This window comes from Hypomesus transpacificus, chromosome 9, assembly GCF_021917145.1.
Source record: "Hypomesus transpacificus isolate Combined female chromosome 9, fHypTra1, whole genome shotgun sequence".
NCBI lineage: Eukaryota > Metazoa > Chordata > Actinopteri > Osmeriformes > Osmeridae > Hypomesus > Hypomesus transpacificus.
The window spans coordinates 4,798,378-4,819,123 of NC_061068.1; the positions used below are offsets into that span (position 1 = coordinate 4,798,378).

Consider the following 20,746-nt stretch of genomic DNA (forward strand, 5'->3'; position numbering starts at 1 on the left):
ATTTATTTGAATGTGTATATCATATATAAGACAAAGACAGCAGGAGGGAGACTCACTGCTATAAACAGTGTGTTATCAGACCTCACCAAGCCTCTTCATTACCATATCAGAGACTCTATAGTTACAGAAAAATGCACAATTGCTTTTTTCTCCACATCTTTAATGAATGTATATGCATGATATTCTTAACTTGTCTTAAACATAGCCTTCAAGGGAAAATAAGAAACTTCAAAGAAGCAAAGCTGGGAAGGTTAGCAGGAGTTAACCCTCCTCTGCAATCCCTTCAAGGGGAAGCTTCATGAAAAGCTGGAAAGTGACAAGAACATTATCTTTGAGCTGGCTAGTTGGTGGACTGATGCCGAGGTTGTCCTGTCAGAGGGAGGAGCATGTCAGACAGAGACAGGGAGGTGAATTTGATGAGAATTGGCAGGCAGATTATGGATGTGGCATTTGAGGTCCTGGCATTGGAGCGTCGCGTCCACCTGACGGTTGGCCTGGCTGCCTTTGTGTTGTCAGATCTGTCCCGCAGACACACTGACAACACAAAGGACCCGAAGCACTTTTTACCTGACAGTCAAGCTTCATTTGTAGCTCAAATCCCTCAGCCGTAGTCTCCCTCTCTTTTTTCCCGCTCTCCTCCACCCCCACCTTTTCTTCTGGCTTTCTTTGTCTCTTCCCTTCATCATTTCATCCTCCCCTCGAGCACTTCCTTATTCCCATGAGAGGTTAATTACCATAAGTGTGCCAAATACATAAGTGAAGTCTCTCATCTCTCTGTAACAGAGAAAGCGAAGAAGAACAATGAAGTGGTGTGTTTTTGTAAACACACGTTCAGTGCGGCTGCAGACATCAACACATGACTGTACTGCCGGGCTATCCATTCCCGCTCCTGGAGATCCTTCTCTGTAGGTCTTCACTCCAACCCCATACGTGATTCAGTTTGTCAACCAGGTCATGATTAGAATCAGGTGCGCTGGATAAGGGGTTGAACTGGAAACCTACAGGATGGGAGCTCTTCAGGAACAGGGTTGGACATAGTGTATGTGCTGCAGAACTCCCAGCCCACCCAGCATCCTTGTGTCTTTTGAGTCTCATCCCATGTTTTTCTCAGCACACCCAACACTGCGTCTCCCAGAAGCGCATAGCACAAGCTCTGACATGCTAGTTCAAACAGTTGGCAAGAATTGATTTGGATGCTTCGTCGTTGTGGCTTTAAAAAAAAATACCTCAAAATGTGTTTGCTAGTTGCGCGTTGTCAGAGCATCCCTCTGGGCCCATGTGATACATCGAGGAGAAGCGAGGTACTTACACCACTAACCGTCTAGTCCATAGGAATGACGTATGGTGTTTTGAATGTCAGTATCCTGCAGGAGATGGAGGGCTGCTTCATAAAGGCCCTGTTTCACACCATAAAGAAAAGGAAGGGGACCTACTTGAATGCAACACTACCCCCATAGTAATTATGTGGGGGCGGTATTTAACGCCGCACCCCCGTTTAGCCCCCCGCAGGGCGTACCTTTTGGCATTTCAGACTAAATGAGTGCCACACCCACAGACACTTAAAGGAAACATGTGACGAGCCACAGCAGCTATAAAGGGCAGACACACATATTCCTCTATATGCTGCAGTAACAGAATATATCATGTCCACACCAGAACAAATGTATGAACCTTGATTTATGTGAAATCCCATCTGCAGTTTCTGGTATTTGGTGGTATTTAGCGGATTAGGTGAGCCGTCAGTCAGACTAGCCTTGGCAAGTTAGCTAGGTGACGTGGGCCAGGAGCACTGACAGAAACCCTCTGGAATGCTAGGGAAGTGTTAGCACTGATAAATGACGCGGAGACTTCAACGTGATTCGCTTGTAATGGATGTACCTGTCTTGCTCTCTTTCTTCCTCTCTCTCTCTTTCTGTTTGGTTCATGCCCCTAGGCCTCAAAACCAGTCTGAGGTCCACCTCACTGAATCACACCTCACAGTCCTTTGGCCTTTTGCTCTCTCTCTCTCTCTTTTTCTTTTCCCCTCGTTCTGACTCTCTCCTCAGTCCATTTATCTCATTACGGTCATGGTATCTCCAGTGGCGTCGAAAATGAAGTGTTAATCTCTCCTCTCATCAATCTCCAAGGCCCGGGAGTGCCCAAGTCGCTCCCCGCACAAAATGATGACTGGCACTTTTACTTGTTTGGAGAAATAAGTGCAGAGCTAAATTGAATTTTAATGGATTGCGCATCCCCTAGTGAAAGGTGCAATCCATTATTAGATGATTGTAACATTGTTTGCTACTGGTGTTGATTTATGGAATGTGTGCTGGGGGGGTAAAGGTTGTGTGGATAGGGAAGGATGCAGTGCTGTGTTGATGGAGTTGCAAGAATGGCTCAGTGGAATGTTCTGGTAGGTTAATGCTAGAGGAAGTGCTTTTTGTCTCAAACGGGAAGACAGGAAGTGCCTCGTCGGCTGTCTCGGCATGAGTGAAATTAAATGGAATATGAGAATTGAATTGATGTGTCTGCTTGTGTGCGTAGTGTACTGAGAGGTGCTTTAACAACAGTGTGAACGACTGCAGTTTCTTCATTTGTTTGTTTCCTTCCTGTTGTCTGTTTCGCTCACTGTCTTCACATCTATTTCCTCTCAGAGGTTAACTATTCCTGATCTCATTTCCTCTCCACGGATCCGCCATATGGAAATAGTTAAATATGAATGAAGGCAAAGTGGATATACGTTGGAAATACCAGCCATATTGTGTCAACTGTAAAATGTCACTACGCGCATCTGTAATCATGTTCATTTCAGTCATTGCTTCTGACCACTCAAATTCATCTCCCTTGCCCTTCTTTGTTTCACAAAGTGATTGTCACGTGGGATTAAGTGATGAAAATACAAACCGTTTGCCGTTGGCATTCCATTAATCTTACTTGAACCATATTGAGCCCCGACACACCATCCGTACATGATCCAGGTAACTAGGCTCTGGCGTTGAGGAATGAAGATGGGGAGTTTTGGTTGAAGACCTGTTTGACACAGGTAATAACTGTGTTATCTCTGGAGAGCATTCACTTGGGCCAAAAATCAATGAAGTCAGCTTATGGGCCATTTTAGGGGCAGTCTTCCTGCCCTCATTTATCACGTCTCAATCTGTCCTTTTACCCACCAGCACAGGCTTAGACGAGCCCTCCTCACTCATGGAATGATCATGAGCTTTAGATCCACGTAGTTTTAACAAGCAAGTGAGGAATTGTGTCGTTTAACTTTTTACTAAATATATGATGCCCACTGTGTAATATTCACAAGCAGGTGATAGAGACATCTTGCATCATACGAGGAGAGTAGAGGTGAATATTCCATGAGCCTGGTTTGTAAGCCCTGCCTAAGAGGTTGGTCACGATGTAATAACCTCAGCCCATTCTGATATTGAAATCACGCTCCAGTTAATGAACTGCCCACCTTTTTTTTTGTATGCGGCTATAATTAACTTTGTGACTCATAACCCACCTGCTCAGATCTGGGAGACTTACACGCACGCTCAAACACGCGCGCACACACACACACATACACACACACGCTCACACCACACACATGCTCACACGCACACAGGTCCAGGAGACTCACATAAACACGCACCTGCACACACACAGACATTCACATACACACACACACACACTGTCCTGCCACATGAGCAGAGGTCACAGTTAGCATGGACGAGGACTATTGACTGTCATCAGTGGTGTAGAGGTCTCCTGGTGGGGGGGGGGGGGGGGGGGGGGGGGGGGGGGGGGGGTGGTGAGCACCAGGAGCAGTAATGGAGGCCCAGGCTTAGAGGGCTCATTCCAGCCTTAGCAGGCAGATGGGGTTGGAAGCTCTGCCCTTGGATGGATTTATTCCCGTCATCGATACAAAGCTCAGCATAGCGGGGGAGAGAAAAAACAACAGGCTGCCTCTCAGCCTGTCCAGAGGAACACAACAGCCGCCCTGGAATATCAAGCGACGCTTACAGAGCAGCGGGAGCTGGAGGAGGAGCAGTAGGACTGGCCAGAACGGAATGACTTTGGAATCTAAAGCAGCTTGTATCTTTTAATTAGAATCACTTAGAATCAATGGGGACAACTGGCCAGAGCTCTCTCTCTCCTCTGCTCTCTGTGTGACTAGCTGATAGGGGTGCACTGACGGCTCCGATTAGGACCCGGGCTGGAAAAAGAGGGTGAGGACTCCCCAGAGAGAGGGCCAAGGAGGCCCCAACAGGAGGGAGCCAGAGGGGGGGCCATTGTGACTGCTCCTGCCCTTTCTCCAGCGCTCCTTCCCCACATCTCCTCCTACACCTCCCCCCTCTCCCACGCCTTCAGGAAAGGACAGGTTGAGGAATGAGAGGAGACAAGCCAGATTTAAAGTGATATTTGAAGAGGTTGGAAAGAGGAACTGCGGCCGGTGTGATTGTGTTTTAGCGCGTCAGAGTGTGAGTGCGTTTGTGTGTCTCTGTGCGTGCGAGCGCGTGTGTGCATGATGGAGAAAATGTGAGACTACTCTACGTGCATGCTAGTAGGCTACTACAGTCTCCATGTTTGTCCTTTGTTAAGGCGCCAGGTGAGACAACAAAAGGTGTCTCCTTGACAGATGAGCCATTATCTCTCATGTCTTCATCCCCTCAGCCCAACCGTAGAGCACTTTGTCAGGCCTCTCTTTGGCTCAGGAATCAGGCAGAAACATGACATCAACATGATTTAGAAGCCCCTTCTGGAGTTCTAACCAAATTGCAAGAGTTGCAAGATGAAACCGGGGAGCTCAGATGATTGGAAGATGTGTGGTTGCTATGGGGAAAGCAGGCTAATTTGATAAATAAAGAGAGAAAGAGAGAAATAACAGATAATGTACGACAGAGATGAGATGAAAGGGTGGAGCAATGGAGGCTCACTTACACCAATTACTGGCGGATTTTAACATCCAGTGATGAGTGTTATTCTCTCTGATTAGATTCTGCCAATTTCCTGCTATTAATATGCAGCTCTGTTGTAATCTGATGGTATCCACACAGGCTGCACAGCCATACGGTGTCATTTCATGGACAGGTACGACTGTAAACTGCAGTATGGGAGGCGTAGCATGGTGCAGTGCAGTATGTTGTAGCATCGTGGAGGGTATCAAAGCGGCGATGACTTTAAATCACCCCAAACTTTAGATCTCTGTGTGTGTTATTGTAGATGTGTGGTCTTGCCTTGGCCACGATGGGCCGGAGGTTTGTTGTCATGTTGCCCACCTCCCTCCTGTCCCCTGTTTCATCAGCCTCTTGGAACTCAGTTAAACCCTTTGAAGTATTGCTACAAGTAGATTTCTCCCTTTTTTCCTCAAGGGGATTTCATCATCCTTCAACCACAGCAAACCAAATACTGAAACAATGTGGAACGATACAAAAACCACAATACTGGAATACTTTTCAATGTAATCACGAACAAGGACAAACAGATTTGATGCTATGAAAAAGCCCTGAGGTTTTATTTTGACAATGCACATAATCCCTCATGCCTGAAACAGCCCACACACATGTAAATGTACATGCATATACCGGCACACACCCACATACAAACACACACACACACACACACATCCAGACACACACAGAGCAGATGTTGCCGAGACAGATAGGAAGGTCAGCCTCTCGTGCTGGGCTGCCAGCGGACAGATCACAGGTACCCAGAGTTCTTTGCCATGGCCTTTTGTCTGACCTGTCTCTCTGTGTGTGTGATGTCAGTAGCGTGACCTTCTGTTCGATTCCTGCCTCCCAGAATGCCTTTCTCCCGTCATGCAGTAGAGGCTTATCAGCACTCATATCAGAGAGGCAGAGAGAGGCAGAGAGACGCAGAGAGAGGCAAAGAGAGGCAGAGAGGGGCAGAGAGAGACAGAGAGGGGCAGATAGGGGCAGAGAGAGGCAGAGAGTGGCAGAGAGAGGCAGAGAGGGGCAGAGAGGGGCAGAGAGAGGCAGAGAGAGGCAGAGAGGGGCAGAGAGAGGCAGAGAGGGGCAGAGAGGGGCAGAGAGAGGCAGAGAGGGGCAGAGAGGCAGAGAGGGGCAGAGAGAGGCAGAGAGGGGCAGAGAGAGGCAGAGAGGGGCAGAGAGAGGCAGAGAGAGGCAGAGAGTAGCAGAGAGAGGCAGAGAGGGGCAGAGAGGGGCGGAGAGGGGCAGATAGGGGCAGAGAGAGCCATGTCAAGGTGCAGATCTGAGGCAAGGCTGGGGCTTGCACCAGAGAGAGTGTCCTTCGGTGCTTCCCAGACGTAATGGTACTCTTTATTTACCAATCTAAACAAGATAATGGACTGTCAATATTAACAACCAACCACAATGCAATCACACATAAATGGAACACTAATGAGAAGTGTCCTTCTGATTTTATTAACCTTCTTCCCCATATTCAACATCGTGATCACTGTTATTATCTTCACGGTCATCCTTATCTGAATTGCTATCCTCATCGTCAACACCATCCTTATGATTTTATAAACATAGAAACATCATTTGATGGCTAGCAAAAATAAAACATGGACCTGTACATATCCTTAGAAAATATTTGAACTATATATGACCGTACAGAGACGATAAAAAGCAGCCCGAATCAAACACAGTGACAGGAAGCTTCAGCAGATAAACGACACTTCTCCTTGAACAGTGAATATTGCAGAGAGAAGTTCTATTCATTAAATGACTCATTCAGTATTTACCCACAAGAACATGAGACAACCACAGAAAAACAAGAATAGCATCGCTAGCAGCAACAATGTTTGGTTCCCTCTCAACATCCCACTCTTGTTCTCTCCACTCTTCTACGCTTTTCTTTCCCCCTCCCCTTTCACTCTTTCCTCACGTCATCTTTTTTCTATTTTTTTTTATGTTCTTTACTTTCCTTTTCATTTTGTCTCTTTTGTCTTCTCGTCTTTTGGTATTAGCGTTTCTGACGCTTTTAGCTTCTCTACTTTATTTTCTTTTTAGCTTTTCTTTCTGTATTTTCTTCCCATTTTATCCCTTATTTTCTTAGTCTAAAACCCAGCCCCAGCCCCAGCCTCAGCCTCAGCCCCAGTCCCAAGCTCAGAATATTGAGCAGTCTGGATAGATGACACACATTTTAAATTCAGATACTGAAGACATTTGAGGAAGTCGTTACAGTGATGCTTTCATTCATTGATTATTAGCATCCACAATCATGGATGAGAACTGGAAGCCTTTACAAGTGTTGATTGATGCATTTGGACTGTTTTGAGTCCTCCAGAGTGGTGGAGTAGAGAGAACAAATCTAGAGGGAGTCAATCCTTGTTGTTTCCTCGTGTTGTTTGGCCTCAGGCTGTGTGGGTCCGTTTGTCCTTGAGAGATGTATCTAAGAGACAGGTCTGGCCAGAGGGGTAAGGGGGGTGTAAAAGGGGTGTTGAAAATAACACAGTCTGAAGGAAGTGTGATCTTTGCGTGTGTGTGTGTGTCCACCCTAGTGTATGTGTGCGTGTGTGTTCGCGCTTCTGGGTGTGTGTGTGTGTGTGTTTGGGTTTGTTTTTCAATCTGTTCATCCTCAGTCGAGGGGCGTGTTTAGGACTATGGTTTTGAAGACGATCGTTGTTGAAAGGAGATTGACAGGGGGAAGGTTACATGGGCCTGTATGAAGTAACTGTATGTATTTGTGCCATGTGTGTGTGTGCATAGTGTGCATGTGTGTGTTTGTGTCAGACATTTCTCTTGAAAGATAAGCTTGAAAATGTTTTGTGACAAAGAAGAGGACATTAAATCTCTGAATATCCGGTCTGTGTGTGCCACCATGTGTGTGCACTCACGATTGTGTGTGTGTGTTTTAAATCTATAAGTATGTTTGTGTAGTGCAGGGACAGCTGTGAAACAGGCTTTGACAGTGTCTTCACACGCTGAAGGGCCTTGTCACAGAAAGACGCCAATGGCCAGGGGCCTGCTGGCGCTTAACTGAACAAACACACACACGCATTTCGGTCTCTCTCCTTCCCTCCCTCTGTCTCTCTCTCTGTCTCTCTCCCTCCCTCTGTCTCTCTCTCTCTCTGTCTCTTTCTCTCTCTGTGTATCTCTAATTATTTTTAAATTCTAATTGCTTTTACATAAACATACTCACATGTCCACACGCACACTCTCATACACACATATACCCTACTATCTCCCTCCCTCCATCCCACACACACACACCCACCCACCCACTCACACACACACACACACACACACACACACACACACACTCTCTCACCCACCCACACACACACACATTCTATCTCTGTCTTCCTCTCTCTCACACATGCACACCTGGCTCACCTAATTACGTCTGAGTGACATGGCAGTCAGACAGACATCCCATTTGACTGTGTTATGTCCTCTGGACTGACTAACACATCCCAGTGGAAGAGGAAAGGGAGGGCCCATCCACTCAAGGTGAGGAGAGAGGGTTTGGAGGCAGCTACAGGCTGGATCAGGCTCATTTTGCCGTCAGGAGAGATGGCTTTAGCCCGTTCCATCTCCGCTCTCCACCACAAGGTGAGACTTGCATTGTTAAATCCGCCCCTTAATTGAATGATTCAAGGACATACAGTAGCCCCGTGTCAATGATTAGTTGCTGTGAGATGTGTGAAGGAGGTGAGAGGCATGCAGCCGAGGTGTTGAGAGACTTCTGCCTGAACACTGTTGACATGCTCCACAGTTACACTGGCCCAGCAGGGATTGAAATTCTCAATAATTCCTGGGCTTTTTTTTTTTGGAGGGACGTCAAACGTATGTTTTTAATTACCCTGCTGATTTTGTGTCATTGTCCTTGGCTAGTGATTCTACTGCTGCCTCTCCCTGGTTTACCTACTGGAGCCGTGGGGAGCTCTGGGTTTTTGGACAGAACACTGCCAATGGTTATTGCATATTAGCAATTTTTTCTGGCTATACGCTGATGTATTGCCGCTGCTTATTGCCTAATAACTAGCTGCTTATAGCGATACAGAAATAACTGGGTGGTGATTAGGACATACAGTATGGAGACTTATAGTAAAATTAAGACTGTCTTTCTGTTAATGCTCAGAGCCAATTATATTCCTGGCGACCCTCAGTCACCCATCCCCCCTTCTCCCTCTCTTCTCTTTTCACTTTACCTTCTCTCTCCTCTTATTACTCTTCCGTCCATCTGTCCTCTACTTGTGCATAGTACACTTCTAGGGGGATGTGCTCAATCCTGACTGAAGGAAGAAACCGGAACATTTTATGGTGATTGTTCACTGACAGAGAGGGTGCAGCAGTACCTGGGTCTGTGCCGGTGGAGGGGGGATTGAGAGGGATAGCTGTACTGGGAGATTACACATAATACCTTGAGTGACTCTACTGGAAAAGCCAAGATCCCTGAAATACCAGCAGGCTTCTCAGCACATTGATTTCTGTCATTTCCCCCTAATCTTGATGGAATTGTGGCCCTGGGAGAGGACCTTAGAGCATCCGGAAAAGAGGGTTGGAGAATCTAACGGGATTCGCCGGTAAGGGCAGCATTGAAAAGTCCCCCTGTCATTTTCAGACACATTTTTTAAGTTACAACGTCAATTATTGATGTTGCAGTTTCCTTTTTAGGTGCTGTTAGTTATATTTTCTTTCCTCCAGACCATTTGCTGGTTTGGTTAATGTCCTCCGAAAATGTCAGATTCCTAAAAAAAACACATTTCCCCTAAGGTGTGTTTATGTTTGTGTAACAACTCTGTCTTTGGGCGAGCGTTCCATAATTGTACTCTTTAGTCAGCCTCAACACACAATCAGGGTTTTGTTTATGCAGCAAATTGGAATGTGCCAGGCTTTTCACAAGGTCTTAAGCACAGTGGCTGTTGAAGAAATAGCTCCTAATTGACTGAAAAGCCTTGCACTCCCTTGAGGCCAAGAGCACGTAAAGGTGTATTTACTGTGTTAATAATTCACCGATATAAATGCACACGCTCTCCTGAGATTCGCGCACAATTGGCTGTGGAAAACAGAAAAATAGTATGTGGAAAGGAAGACGCAACTCAATTTTGACTCCGTCTTGTCAGGTCACTAACATGTGATTGGCTCTAAGGCTAGTCAGTCTTAAAACAATACAACAATGGATGTATTCTCCTGTTAGTGCATACAGTAGGCCTACAAATAGACTGCACAATCGTGATTTCAGCAGGCCACAGTCATTTATTTCAATGAATTCAACAATGTGAGCTCGGTGTGTATCCAGTCAGAATGAATTCTCAAAGGTTGATTCGCAAACAAACCATCTTTTCCCCATGAAAGAGAGGAGAGGTGATGAGGCGATGAGCATGGTGATGAGGCGTCACAAGCCACCTCCTTTCAGCTCCAGCATCGCAAGCCCATCAGCACCCCAGCCCCTGCCGCGCTCGCTAATCGGCAGCGTGTTGTTAGCGTCGTTAGCCCTCGTTTGCAGGAACAGGGTGACAGTCTTCCACCCCGATGGCTCCCTTAAGTGAACCGCGGGAAATTGCAATATATCGATTCTGCTGCGCAGGGTCAGAGGGGGGAGAAATGTTGATGTGACACCAGGTGGCCGGCTGGACTTAGTCCCACTCAGGAGGAAGCAGAGGTGAATGCACATGGGAACACTAAAGGAGAGAGTGCCGCCTCCGGCTAGCTTCTATAATTTAGCACTGTGTGAGCTAACTGAAACTCTGTGCATACATACATGCTCTATCTTCAATATGTTTCTACAGTACTGTATAACCGTTTGTTGATTTATTTGCCCTGGAGGCTTTCTTAAAAAAAAGGCAATAATAACGTTTTAAGGTTTTGATGTCTTGGAGTCTAAGGTGCCGATCATGCATCGGAATAGGTGAGTCTGCGGTTATTGGTTTTCTCATTCACATAAAGGTACTCTGCTTGCACGCTTTGGCTCACCTCTCCGTACCCCAGCTCTCTGCACACATTAGCTGCATTAAACCAATGACTAATGGCCTCACACTGGCCCTCCACTGCATTCATTACCAGACATGGCAGCCTGAAGCTGGAGCCCTTGCTCTGCTAGATGCAATCCAGACCTCTCTAATCGATACCCGCCCGAAGGTAAGGATGGGGGGCTAGGATGAGAGGATGCTTCCTAATTCAATGAAATAGACATTACCAAACGCTCCGGACACACGCAGGGCATGAGTAATCATAGACAAATTCATTTTAAAACCCGAGAGCTGGGTATTGCTTTCAATTAGGCCTGCACTTTAGCCCCAGTGTGAGGAGATGGGGGAAACGACCAGCTCCTCCCAGTTCCACGGAGGGAAGTCGGCAGGCTCTGCCGCTGAAGGACGTCCTATTTAGAGGAGAAGGCAAGGTGACAAGGTGAAAAGGACAAAGAGGAGAAAATCTGAGATTTGCATACATCAACCGTAAACCGTAAAGGTATCCCGTTTTAGACGCATTTGGATTTCGGGTCAAACGTTGTTGGCTGATTCCGTGGGAGTCCGGTGTGCATGTGTTTGTTGTGCTGTTGAGGACTTGAGCTGGGTTTTTTTTTCCAGGTGTTTGTTTTCCTCTATGAGTGGTGTCTTGGGGTGTTAGCCACAAATCATTTCCTCTCCACTGGAGTGTAAAGCTTCAGTTGACCTGACAAAGTCGCCCACTGTACCGTCGTGTCTTGGTGGCTTGTCGGTCAGGTGACCACGACCTCACTCTGCGGACAGTCTCCCGGGTTGGCCTCGCGTCTGTATCAAGAAGCGTGAGCAACTACAGCTCCTACGCCCCCTAACCCCCCCCCCCCCCCCCCCCCTCCCCCCCATGGAGTGTGAGGTGCAGGGTGATGGTGGTGACATTTCATCCCGTCTCTCTGACTCAGTGCTACAGCGAGTGTACGCTCTGACCCTGGGCTCTGCCACGCTGCACAGACGCAGCACCTGCCTGCATCAGAGATAGAGCTCATCTCCACGCACACTGCCCTCCACTTACCCCTCACCCCCTCCTCTTTCTGACGAGGCGTTACTGAGTTCAGGCTGAACAACAGAAACGATATCCACACGCCTTCAGCCAAATGGTGACTATCTTCTTGGGAAGTGTAAGAGGGATAGGGTTTTAAACCGCTTAAGATGTAGCAAAGACACTCTCCCTGAGCTCATGGACAAAGATATCGTTGTTAGTTGATACATTTCATCTTCTTGGATAGAAGGCTGGATGTGTTTTGGGGTTATATAAGGTCCTTCTCTGTGTTAGAGTACTGTATCCGTTGAAACTGACTTGTGTTCTTGTCTGTCACAGGTACTTATGGGCCCGAGGAGGGCTGGGCGTCCGCCTACCCAGAATGCCGAGAGAGGAACCAGTCACCCATTAACATAGCAGACCAGGACACCAAGGTGTCTACAGAGTACCAGGAATTGACTCTGGATGGCTTTGAAAATGAGTCCTCCAACAAAACCTCTATGAAGAACACTGGCAAGACAGGTGAGTCCCCGAGCAGGAGGTTCCACAACAGTCAGGAGTCAGACGGCTGGGCGGTTAGGGAATCGGGCTATTAATCAGAAGGTTGCCAGTTCGATTCCTGGCCGTTTAAAATTACGTTGTGTCCTTGGGCAAGACACTTCACCCTACTTGCCTCGGGGAGAATGTCCCTGTACTTACTGTAAGTCTCTCTGGATAAGAGCGTCTGCTAAATGACTGAATGCAAACAGCCATCTGTCATCCACACTGTTTTGACCTTTATTATGTTATGAACAGCAATGTACAGTTAATTGATTTGGAAGGGGTAGAAATTAAAATTGTTTAACAAAAGAGATAAAGTAGCGCTAAGAAAGCATTGCAGTACATCCAAGTGCAAAGTCTGCAAACGAGACATCAGCCTACAGAAACCTAATACAATGTAAAAACATTTTAATATGAATTTTCAATGTTAGCGTAACGTTGCCACATTACTGAAACTAACAAAATTAAGCAGATGAAAACCTACCCACCAGTACCAGCACTGTGTGGGTCTCTACATTCTGTCCTTGCTTTCATGGATTGTCTCCATCAAAGAAAGGGATTTTTCACAATATATTTCTGTCACAAAGATGGATGTGCTCTCCCTCTGCCTCCAAATGCACTTTAAATGCTTGTGGGAGTGAAGGCCGCAGGTGGCAGCCATCAGTATCGACAGGAGTCACAGCAGGGACAATAGTTCTATTATCAGAGCACTCTGCAGACCTGAGTAAAACCTTGTCTTCTCTGAGAATCGCTAGCTGGTTTGTTCAGTATTTTTGAGGATGTTGCTAGTTGGAAATATATTTGTTACCATATATCCCCAGTTCTAATAGAATAACCCCCACTCTTTGAATGGATGTATGTTCTTGTCGAGGTGTTCCTGGAATGAAAACGAGAGAGAGTGTAGGGGGGGGGGGTTGCAGGATTCCGTGGAAACAGTTTGTCGGGCAAGTCATTTGCCCTTCATCCTAACGGATGAACAATGCCAATTCCATTCCCTGCTCTGTTACTCATCAGGGTATGGGTAAGTACTACTTTCAGACTGCTCTCCCTCTACTGGAGGGTGAATGAGCGGCTTGCGGCAGATAGGAGGACGCGTTTGGAATGGAAGTCAGTTTAATCTGCAAGGGGGAGCCCCCCCATCCTCTAAACCCTCCACACCCTCCACACCCTCCACACCCTCCGGACTGAATCCATGACCCTGGATCCCAGCTCCCAGCTCTCTCAGGATGAGAAATGCTCTCCTCTGGCCCGTGTGGAACGCCTCGAGGACTCTGACGGTCATGCGTTAGCTATCTCAATCCAAGGCCTCGGGGTCAGAGGGTGAGACCCACATCAGCGCTACATCTCCAGGCTTCAGAGAGGCTGTTTGGGAGTGACATGGGCAGTGGGGGGGGGGGGGGGGGGGGGGGGGGGGGACGACGACGACATTATCAGAGTGTCACAGTTTATCCCGTTTGTGGTGCAGCACACACAGCAGCCCGGTTTGCTAACCCAAACAACAGCTGTGGAGGAACACAGTGCACAGCTTCTCCTGGCTACATAATGCATGGCTAACAAGACAAATGTCCTCTTGTTGTGGCATGAATTATTTATCATTCTACACTATTTATAACTGACAGCTAGGCATTTTATCTGTGAAATGATCACCTGGAGAGGAGGCAGATGAAGGAAGCGGTAAAGATGAAAGGGGAGGCTAAGAATGCCTGCATAATAAGGCCTCAATCAATGTTTAAAAGTTGTCTCGCTTTCCTCCAGGGCGACATCCTCACCTGAACTCTGACCTGTTCGACCTTGAAGCAGAAAACCATTAAAGATGTTTCACGGCCAAGAGGAAAGAGCTTATTGGGACTTTATGTGTGTGTGGGTGTGTGTGTGGGGGTGAGAGCGAGGGATGGTGAGTGAAAGGGGACGGAGAGGGGAGAGCTTTCCAGAATCATATCAAATAAAGCTTTTAAGAAATTCATGAGGACTTAAGACCTTGAAGAAATATTTGCATTGATAAAGGCTTTATTACAATGCAAGGCCTTTGTTTTTGTTCTCTGCCATCCAAGGTCTTTCGAGCTTAGCATATAATTCCTCTCCTTCTTTTAATACAACCAAACACCAACTCCAAACACTAATGAAGCTCTGAGGGCCTAACTTCGCTCTCAATGTGCTGAATGCGGGATAAGAACCATGAATCCACAAAAGGCAACAAAGAAAATAAGAAAACTGTTGTTATTCTTTCAGCCTTGTGGGGGACACTGATCCAAGCTGATGTGTGTATTACAGCAGTGTAATATGTGAGATATGTGTATATATGTAAGATGAGATATGTGTACATATGTAAGTAGTGTGTATTACAGCAGTGTAACATGTGAGATATGTGTATATATGTAAGATGAATTATGTGTATATATGTAAGATGTGTGTATTACAGTAGTGTAATACACACGCGTGCGGACGGCCTTGCGTTTGCGCCACTAAAAGCACGAATCTTCTGCACACCTGTGTTGTGTTGTGGACAGGTGCAGACTGTGGAGAGAAGTGCAGGTCATTCCTGCTCACTTTCTAGTCACACACATCTTCTTTGCAAAAAAAATAATAAAATCCGCACGGGGAAGTATTGCCAGATTAATTAATTAAGCCATTGCAGTAGTTCATTTGAACCCTTGTAACGTACTCTCACAAAGTTCAGCAACATTAAGATGAGTGTTGTCGTCCAGTAGTCACCTATCCTTGTTGAGGTCAGAACAGTTTACTGGTGACTCATCTGTGGGTGTATTTCTTTATTCAATTGCATGTATAAATTAAATATTTACTATCCAAGCATAGGTTTTATCCCTCAGCATCCTTTAGAGTGAACCACCACTTTTGGCTATCGCTTGGCTGAATGGTGTCTGCCAGGGAAACAGGCTTAGGCACAATGAACAGCTCAATGTTATCTAAAGATCCATTTTCCAGACATCTTGAATGTCCGTCAGATTGCCAGCAACTTTGTAAAAGCCCAGATCAACACATCTCCAATCTCAAGATGTTTTCAAGAGGAAATTAAAGTGAAAAAGAAACCTCTTAATGAATAAATCAGCCTATTGTTGGAGGGTCAGCTGCTTCTGAGAAGTTTCCGAGTTGAGAAATGTTATTCCCTCTATTCCAGACAGCCATAGCACTAGGTGTACTTAGTTTGATATTTCTCAAGTTGCAGACTTTGCCGAAGCGTTTGAGATGGCAAACCAGGCCACTCATCTCGCCTGAGTGGTTATCCTAAATGGAACAGAAATCTCCAGTGAAAGAAGCAATAGAAGTGATTCTGAAATTCAATCCGAGTCTAAAATCTTTTTGACAATGGGAGCAGTTATTTAAGGTTGTGTTGGTTAATTGAACGTAAGACTTTTAAGAGACCAATTGTTGAATATAGGAATAAATCCCACTTCTTGACGTTCTCCCTTTACTTTAGCAAAAGACTGTGTGAAACATAACAAAAGATTTGAAAAGGCAATTTGTGGCAGTGGGGGGGTGAGATATCTTTGGCCAAGCAAATTAGCCCCTCGTTTGAGACTTTGGCTTTGAGGCCAACAAGACATTGTAAAAAGGCCTTGTGTAATATTCAGCACATCTCCCTTAAGAGCAGGACAGAGATCAACCTCAATACCAAGTGTCCTCAAATCCACCGTGTCCTCCTTCTTCTGAGGCCCCGTAGTGAAGTCATGCGGCATGTTTATGTATGCTGTGTGTGTGTGTGTGTGTGTGTGTGTGTGTGTGTGTGTGAGAAATAACACAACACTACTGTATGCTGATTTATTTTGCTTTATCCCTCTCTGTCTCTCTCTGTCTCCTTTTTCTCTCTCTGTCTCTACTCCTCCCTCGCTCAGTGGCCATCATGCTGAAGGATGACTACTTTGTGAGGGGAGCGGGCCTGCCTGGGAGGTTTAAGGCAGAGAAGGTGGAGTTCCACTGGGGCCAGAACAACGGCTCTGAGGGCTCTGAACACAGCATCAGCGGCAGGAGGTTCCCAGTGGAGGTGAGTGTGTGTGTGTGTGTGTGTTGTGGGGTTGGGAGGGGGCAGGGGGGCGGGGGGGAGGGGGGGTCATATGAGGGGAGTGTAGGGACGGAGCTGAAATTGTGTTCCATATCCACTTATCTTTACTTACAATATGTGATGGATTTAATGAATACAGATAGATCGGATAAAGGATACAGCCATACTGTAGTGAGTTCTTTTAAATGAACTTTCACATTATTAATCGCTTGCTTCAGCTTAAGGGAAGCGATATGAAGAGAAGGCGAGACAGGATGGGTAAGAGAGAAGGACGGAGAGAGAGGAGGCTTGAAAAACCGTCGAGTACAGAATAGACAGAAAGAGATGAAAAGGGAGAGGAGGAGGAGGAGGGAGTCATCCTCCCATCAGAATGGAGCAGAGGGCACTGTGCTGGATCGATTGGACACAGCATTATGTAGAGGCCAGGTCTCCAGAGAGTAATGAATGGACAGATGTGTGAGGGCTGCTTCTCTCTCCTGAAGCCTGAGTTCTCTGTGTGGCTGAACAGGCTCAGGGTCCAGCTCACCCAACACCTTCAGCCAAGTCTGTGTGGCCCCTGTTGTTCTCTGGAGCAGTGAAATGTCAGTCCTCGCTGTGCTGTTTCAGCTCACCGATGAATATGTATTACTTGACATTTGGTTCATTGAACTGAGATTGGCAGTTTGAAATGCTTCAGTGTGAATGTAATGTATAGTTTCTCTTATGTTACACACAGCACTGGTCTTTCCCCATCTTTATAACGAAGTTGATGTGCTGTAAATACAGTAGCTTGGATTAGAAGAAGCTGTATAATTGTACTGTGGGTAATGTAAGCCAACATGGAGAATGTATAGAATGAATACAAGTGTCAACGATGTTTGACTTCATACTGTTGTGATGTGAGAATGTGGTGTGCTCTCCTATTTACAGCTTTCTTAATTGTTCTGAGATTGTTTGTGTTTAAGAGTATGTGTCTCTAATGACGGCTGAACACATCATTGTAGCTTTCCAACTGATGGCACATTACCATTTAATGTGAAGGGTAAACTGTTTAACCATCGACTGCTGGACGGATCAATAGGATGCTGTTTTTTCCTACCAGAACAATAGCAAGTAATTTATATTGTCAATGGTTCTAAGAGGAAATAGTAGTGTTTTAAACACTGCATTTTGTAAACACAGCATTCAAGTGTTCTGTCTGTATCCTATTCCACTAACCTTTCTTTCAATGTTTTCAATCTCTCGGTTTTTCATGGAATTCTGATGAAGGGAACACTGGATAGTGAACCAAGTTAGGTCAGGAAAATGGCATACATAAACTGTGAATTTCATCTGTACATCTGTTCATCTGTATTAGGGTTTTGTTGAATAGTTGATTCTCTGCTTCCCCCGCCTTAACTGACCTGAACTTGCAGGCTGCTATCGCTGAATGACACATGAATCTTGCTTCAGAAGTTTACTTGTTTTGCCAGCAATTAAATAATTTGTAGTGTAGGCATGCACGGCCTGGCATTCACTCCAAAAAGTCTAATAAGTAGTTGTTTGGAAACATCTTCAGTCGAACATACTTTATCCAGAATCCCAACACACACACACACACACAGGAAAGCAAGAGTAGTTCCAGCCAGTGGTGTCAGGGTTAGAACCTGAGGTTGACTGCTGTGGTCTGTGTTGTCTAGTGAGATGCCCAAACACTTGCTAGTCTGCTTTTGTCAGGCCTCCTTTAGGAAACAGGACAAGTTTTATGGTAGACATAGTCTTAGTTGTATGATGCATGTAAATCCTGACCTGTCTGGAGAGGTTACTCACAGGACTGGAAAAGAAGGAAAGGTGGAATGAAAGAACAAGCGAGAGAAAGAAAGACAAAATGTGAGAAATTGACAAAACTCTAAAACCGTTTAATGGATAAGCCTGGCATCTCATATCTCTGTGATGCGAGGCAGCTTGAATGCCGACAACATGTCGCTGCAAGCCATGGTGTGGAGTCCTCAGAGACAAGCCTGTTCTCTGTGCCTGTCACAAACAGACCCCAGCCTCCTCTGCCCCTTCCCAGCCTTCCTCAACCGTCAGAACCCAAGCTCTTTGAGGCCCAGCCTCTCCCTGGCCCCGGCCTAGCCTGCCCTCCCCAGCCTAGAACATTCTGGACCCTGCTCCCATGAATACTCATGAGGCCGGCTGTCCCCACCAAGGAGACCTGCTGCTGCAATCTGCAGCTCTAATTTCTTAAAATTCACTTGATGAATGATGTATGATTTACAAGCCTTGCCATTTAGTAATTGTTCTCTAATAAGGCCCTTGAATGGCATGATTAAGTAGTGGCCCACTGAGTCTCTACCTGCTGTTTTAACTGTAATGCGCTGGTTAATATGCCAGGCACAGGCAGGCACCAGCGCTCCATCAGCATATCCACATTACAGTACAGGACAGAGTATCACTTAACAAACAGTGAGTTACTGTGTTGAGTTCCAGTTACAAATGTGGTGTTTTGGATTTACTGCTAGGTAGAGTACTTGTTGTTCCAACTGTAACTCAGAGGCAACGTCAACTCTGTTAGATTATTTGACACGGCTCTCTCTCTCTCTTTTTGTGTCCTCCCTCCCTCCCTACCTCCCTCCCTCCCTCTCTCTCTCTCTGTCTCTCTCAGTCTCTCAGATATGTCTGGTGACAGGTGATTCTTTGTCTTTCAAAATGCTGAATAGTAAATTGTATGTAATATAGGATATGGTATGGCATCTTGTACTGCACTGGATGTTATTGGCAAACTCACAGTCATTACTCACGCCAGATTCCCGAAATCACAATAAGGAGGTTTCTGGAAACCTTAAAAACAGTTTTAATGGCTTGTAAATAAATTCGATGTGGACTGCTTATATTCTATTATTTTAGGCTAAATTTCATTATTGTCATCCTTATTCAATCTGTTCAGGATCAAGCTGCTTTTACAAGGACGAGCTAGAACTGCATGGGCAGTATTATATCCAATCACAACAGCTAACTGACAGTTATCTTTTGATTGAATCATGGATTTCTAATTGGGTTGTCTACGACTCGTCAATGACTCAGCGAGATTAAGCATCGGTTTGACAACACTCTGGATCCAAGCGCTTCCCTGCTCATCACACTGAGAGCAAGCAGCACCAGTAAACAAACCAAGCTGAGCTACTCCTCGTGGCCAAGGTGAACACTTCTCACACGGTCTGAGGTACCTCAGGTGTGTTCCAGACTGCCTTGCCCCCCCCCCCCCCCTTGCCCTCTGCACCCCCTGCGGCAGGTGATAGAGGCACCGCGCCCCCCCACCCCTCCCCTTCGGAGGTGCTAAACTATCCGTTCTGTCCTGTCTACCCCGGCTAAGCCTCCTGCCTTCCACATCCTCCCAGGCCTACGCGTGAGAAAGGAGAGAAAGGTGGGATGAAAGGATGAAGGAATGAGTGCAGGCTCAGCGACGAGCGCTGCCTGCTTTTACCCACCTGCCTAGATAAGAGAGGTGCTGGAAATTAACTGGCCATGGGCGGGCCCAGAAAGATGTGCTATCACGCTCCTACGTTTACACAGTCATGCACAAAACCTATAGCACACACACTCTCACATGCATGTACTCACACGTACAGCTTCTTTCTCTACACCTGCACACACACACACACACAGACACACACACAGACACACACACACAAACACACACACAGTGTGCTGCAGGTATCACAGATAAGATACTGTATGTCATTGATGAATGGAATTTTATTTTCCCATCAACCCCTTGGCTTATGGGAAAGAGCATACTGCCCTAAATTATCAGATGGATTGTCAGGAGGATTTCCATAGGTGTTATTATTTGTGTGTAGGCTATAGTGATATGGATTTCCTATGTATTGTGAATAGGGTTGTGGTGTTGTAGTTTGATATTGGATGTACATTTCTCCAGTAAATCACAGGGGTCTTGTTCCATGTCTATTCTAATGCATAAGATAAGTACCACATACAGGACTCTAGATACCATAACCAGCCTGAGGACACCTCATAGAATCAGGATATCTCTGCAAATAATGCCACTCTTTCACCTTCACACATTTAATCACACTCTGCTCATCACATTTGATTTAGGATAGAACAGAATAATGAATACAGAGTTACTTAGCAACGATGCAACGATTGTTTATTTTTTTGTTGCATTCGATGAGTATGGTAAGCATCACATGGCACTAAGGTAATGAGTGGAGTATTTACAGCACCAGAATTAAACACATTAATAACAATGCTCAACAGCCAGACTCTCCCTACGAATGTACTACCATTTGACTGTAGATTTGTGTGTCTTACATTTATAGATATG

The 20,746-nt window shown here is 46.0% G+C and overlaps 1 protein-coding gene across 1 annotated transcript in view; it reads left to right on the top strand.

The window, feature by feature from the left end:
- The window catches only part of ptprga (protein tyrosine phosphatase receptor type Ga), a 144,897-nt gene that overhangs the window by 77,797 nt on the left and 46,354 nt on the right, over positions 1-20,746 (top strand). The window contains exons 3-4 of the mRNA XM_047026615.1: positions 12,222-12,404; positions 16,274-16,422. Coding sequence (XP_046882571.1) covers positions 12,222-12,404; positions 16,274-16,422 — 332 coding nt within the window. The remainder of the gene's footprint in view (positions 1-12,221; positions 12,405-16,273; positions 16,423-20,746) is intronic.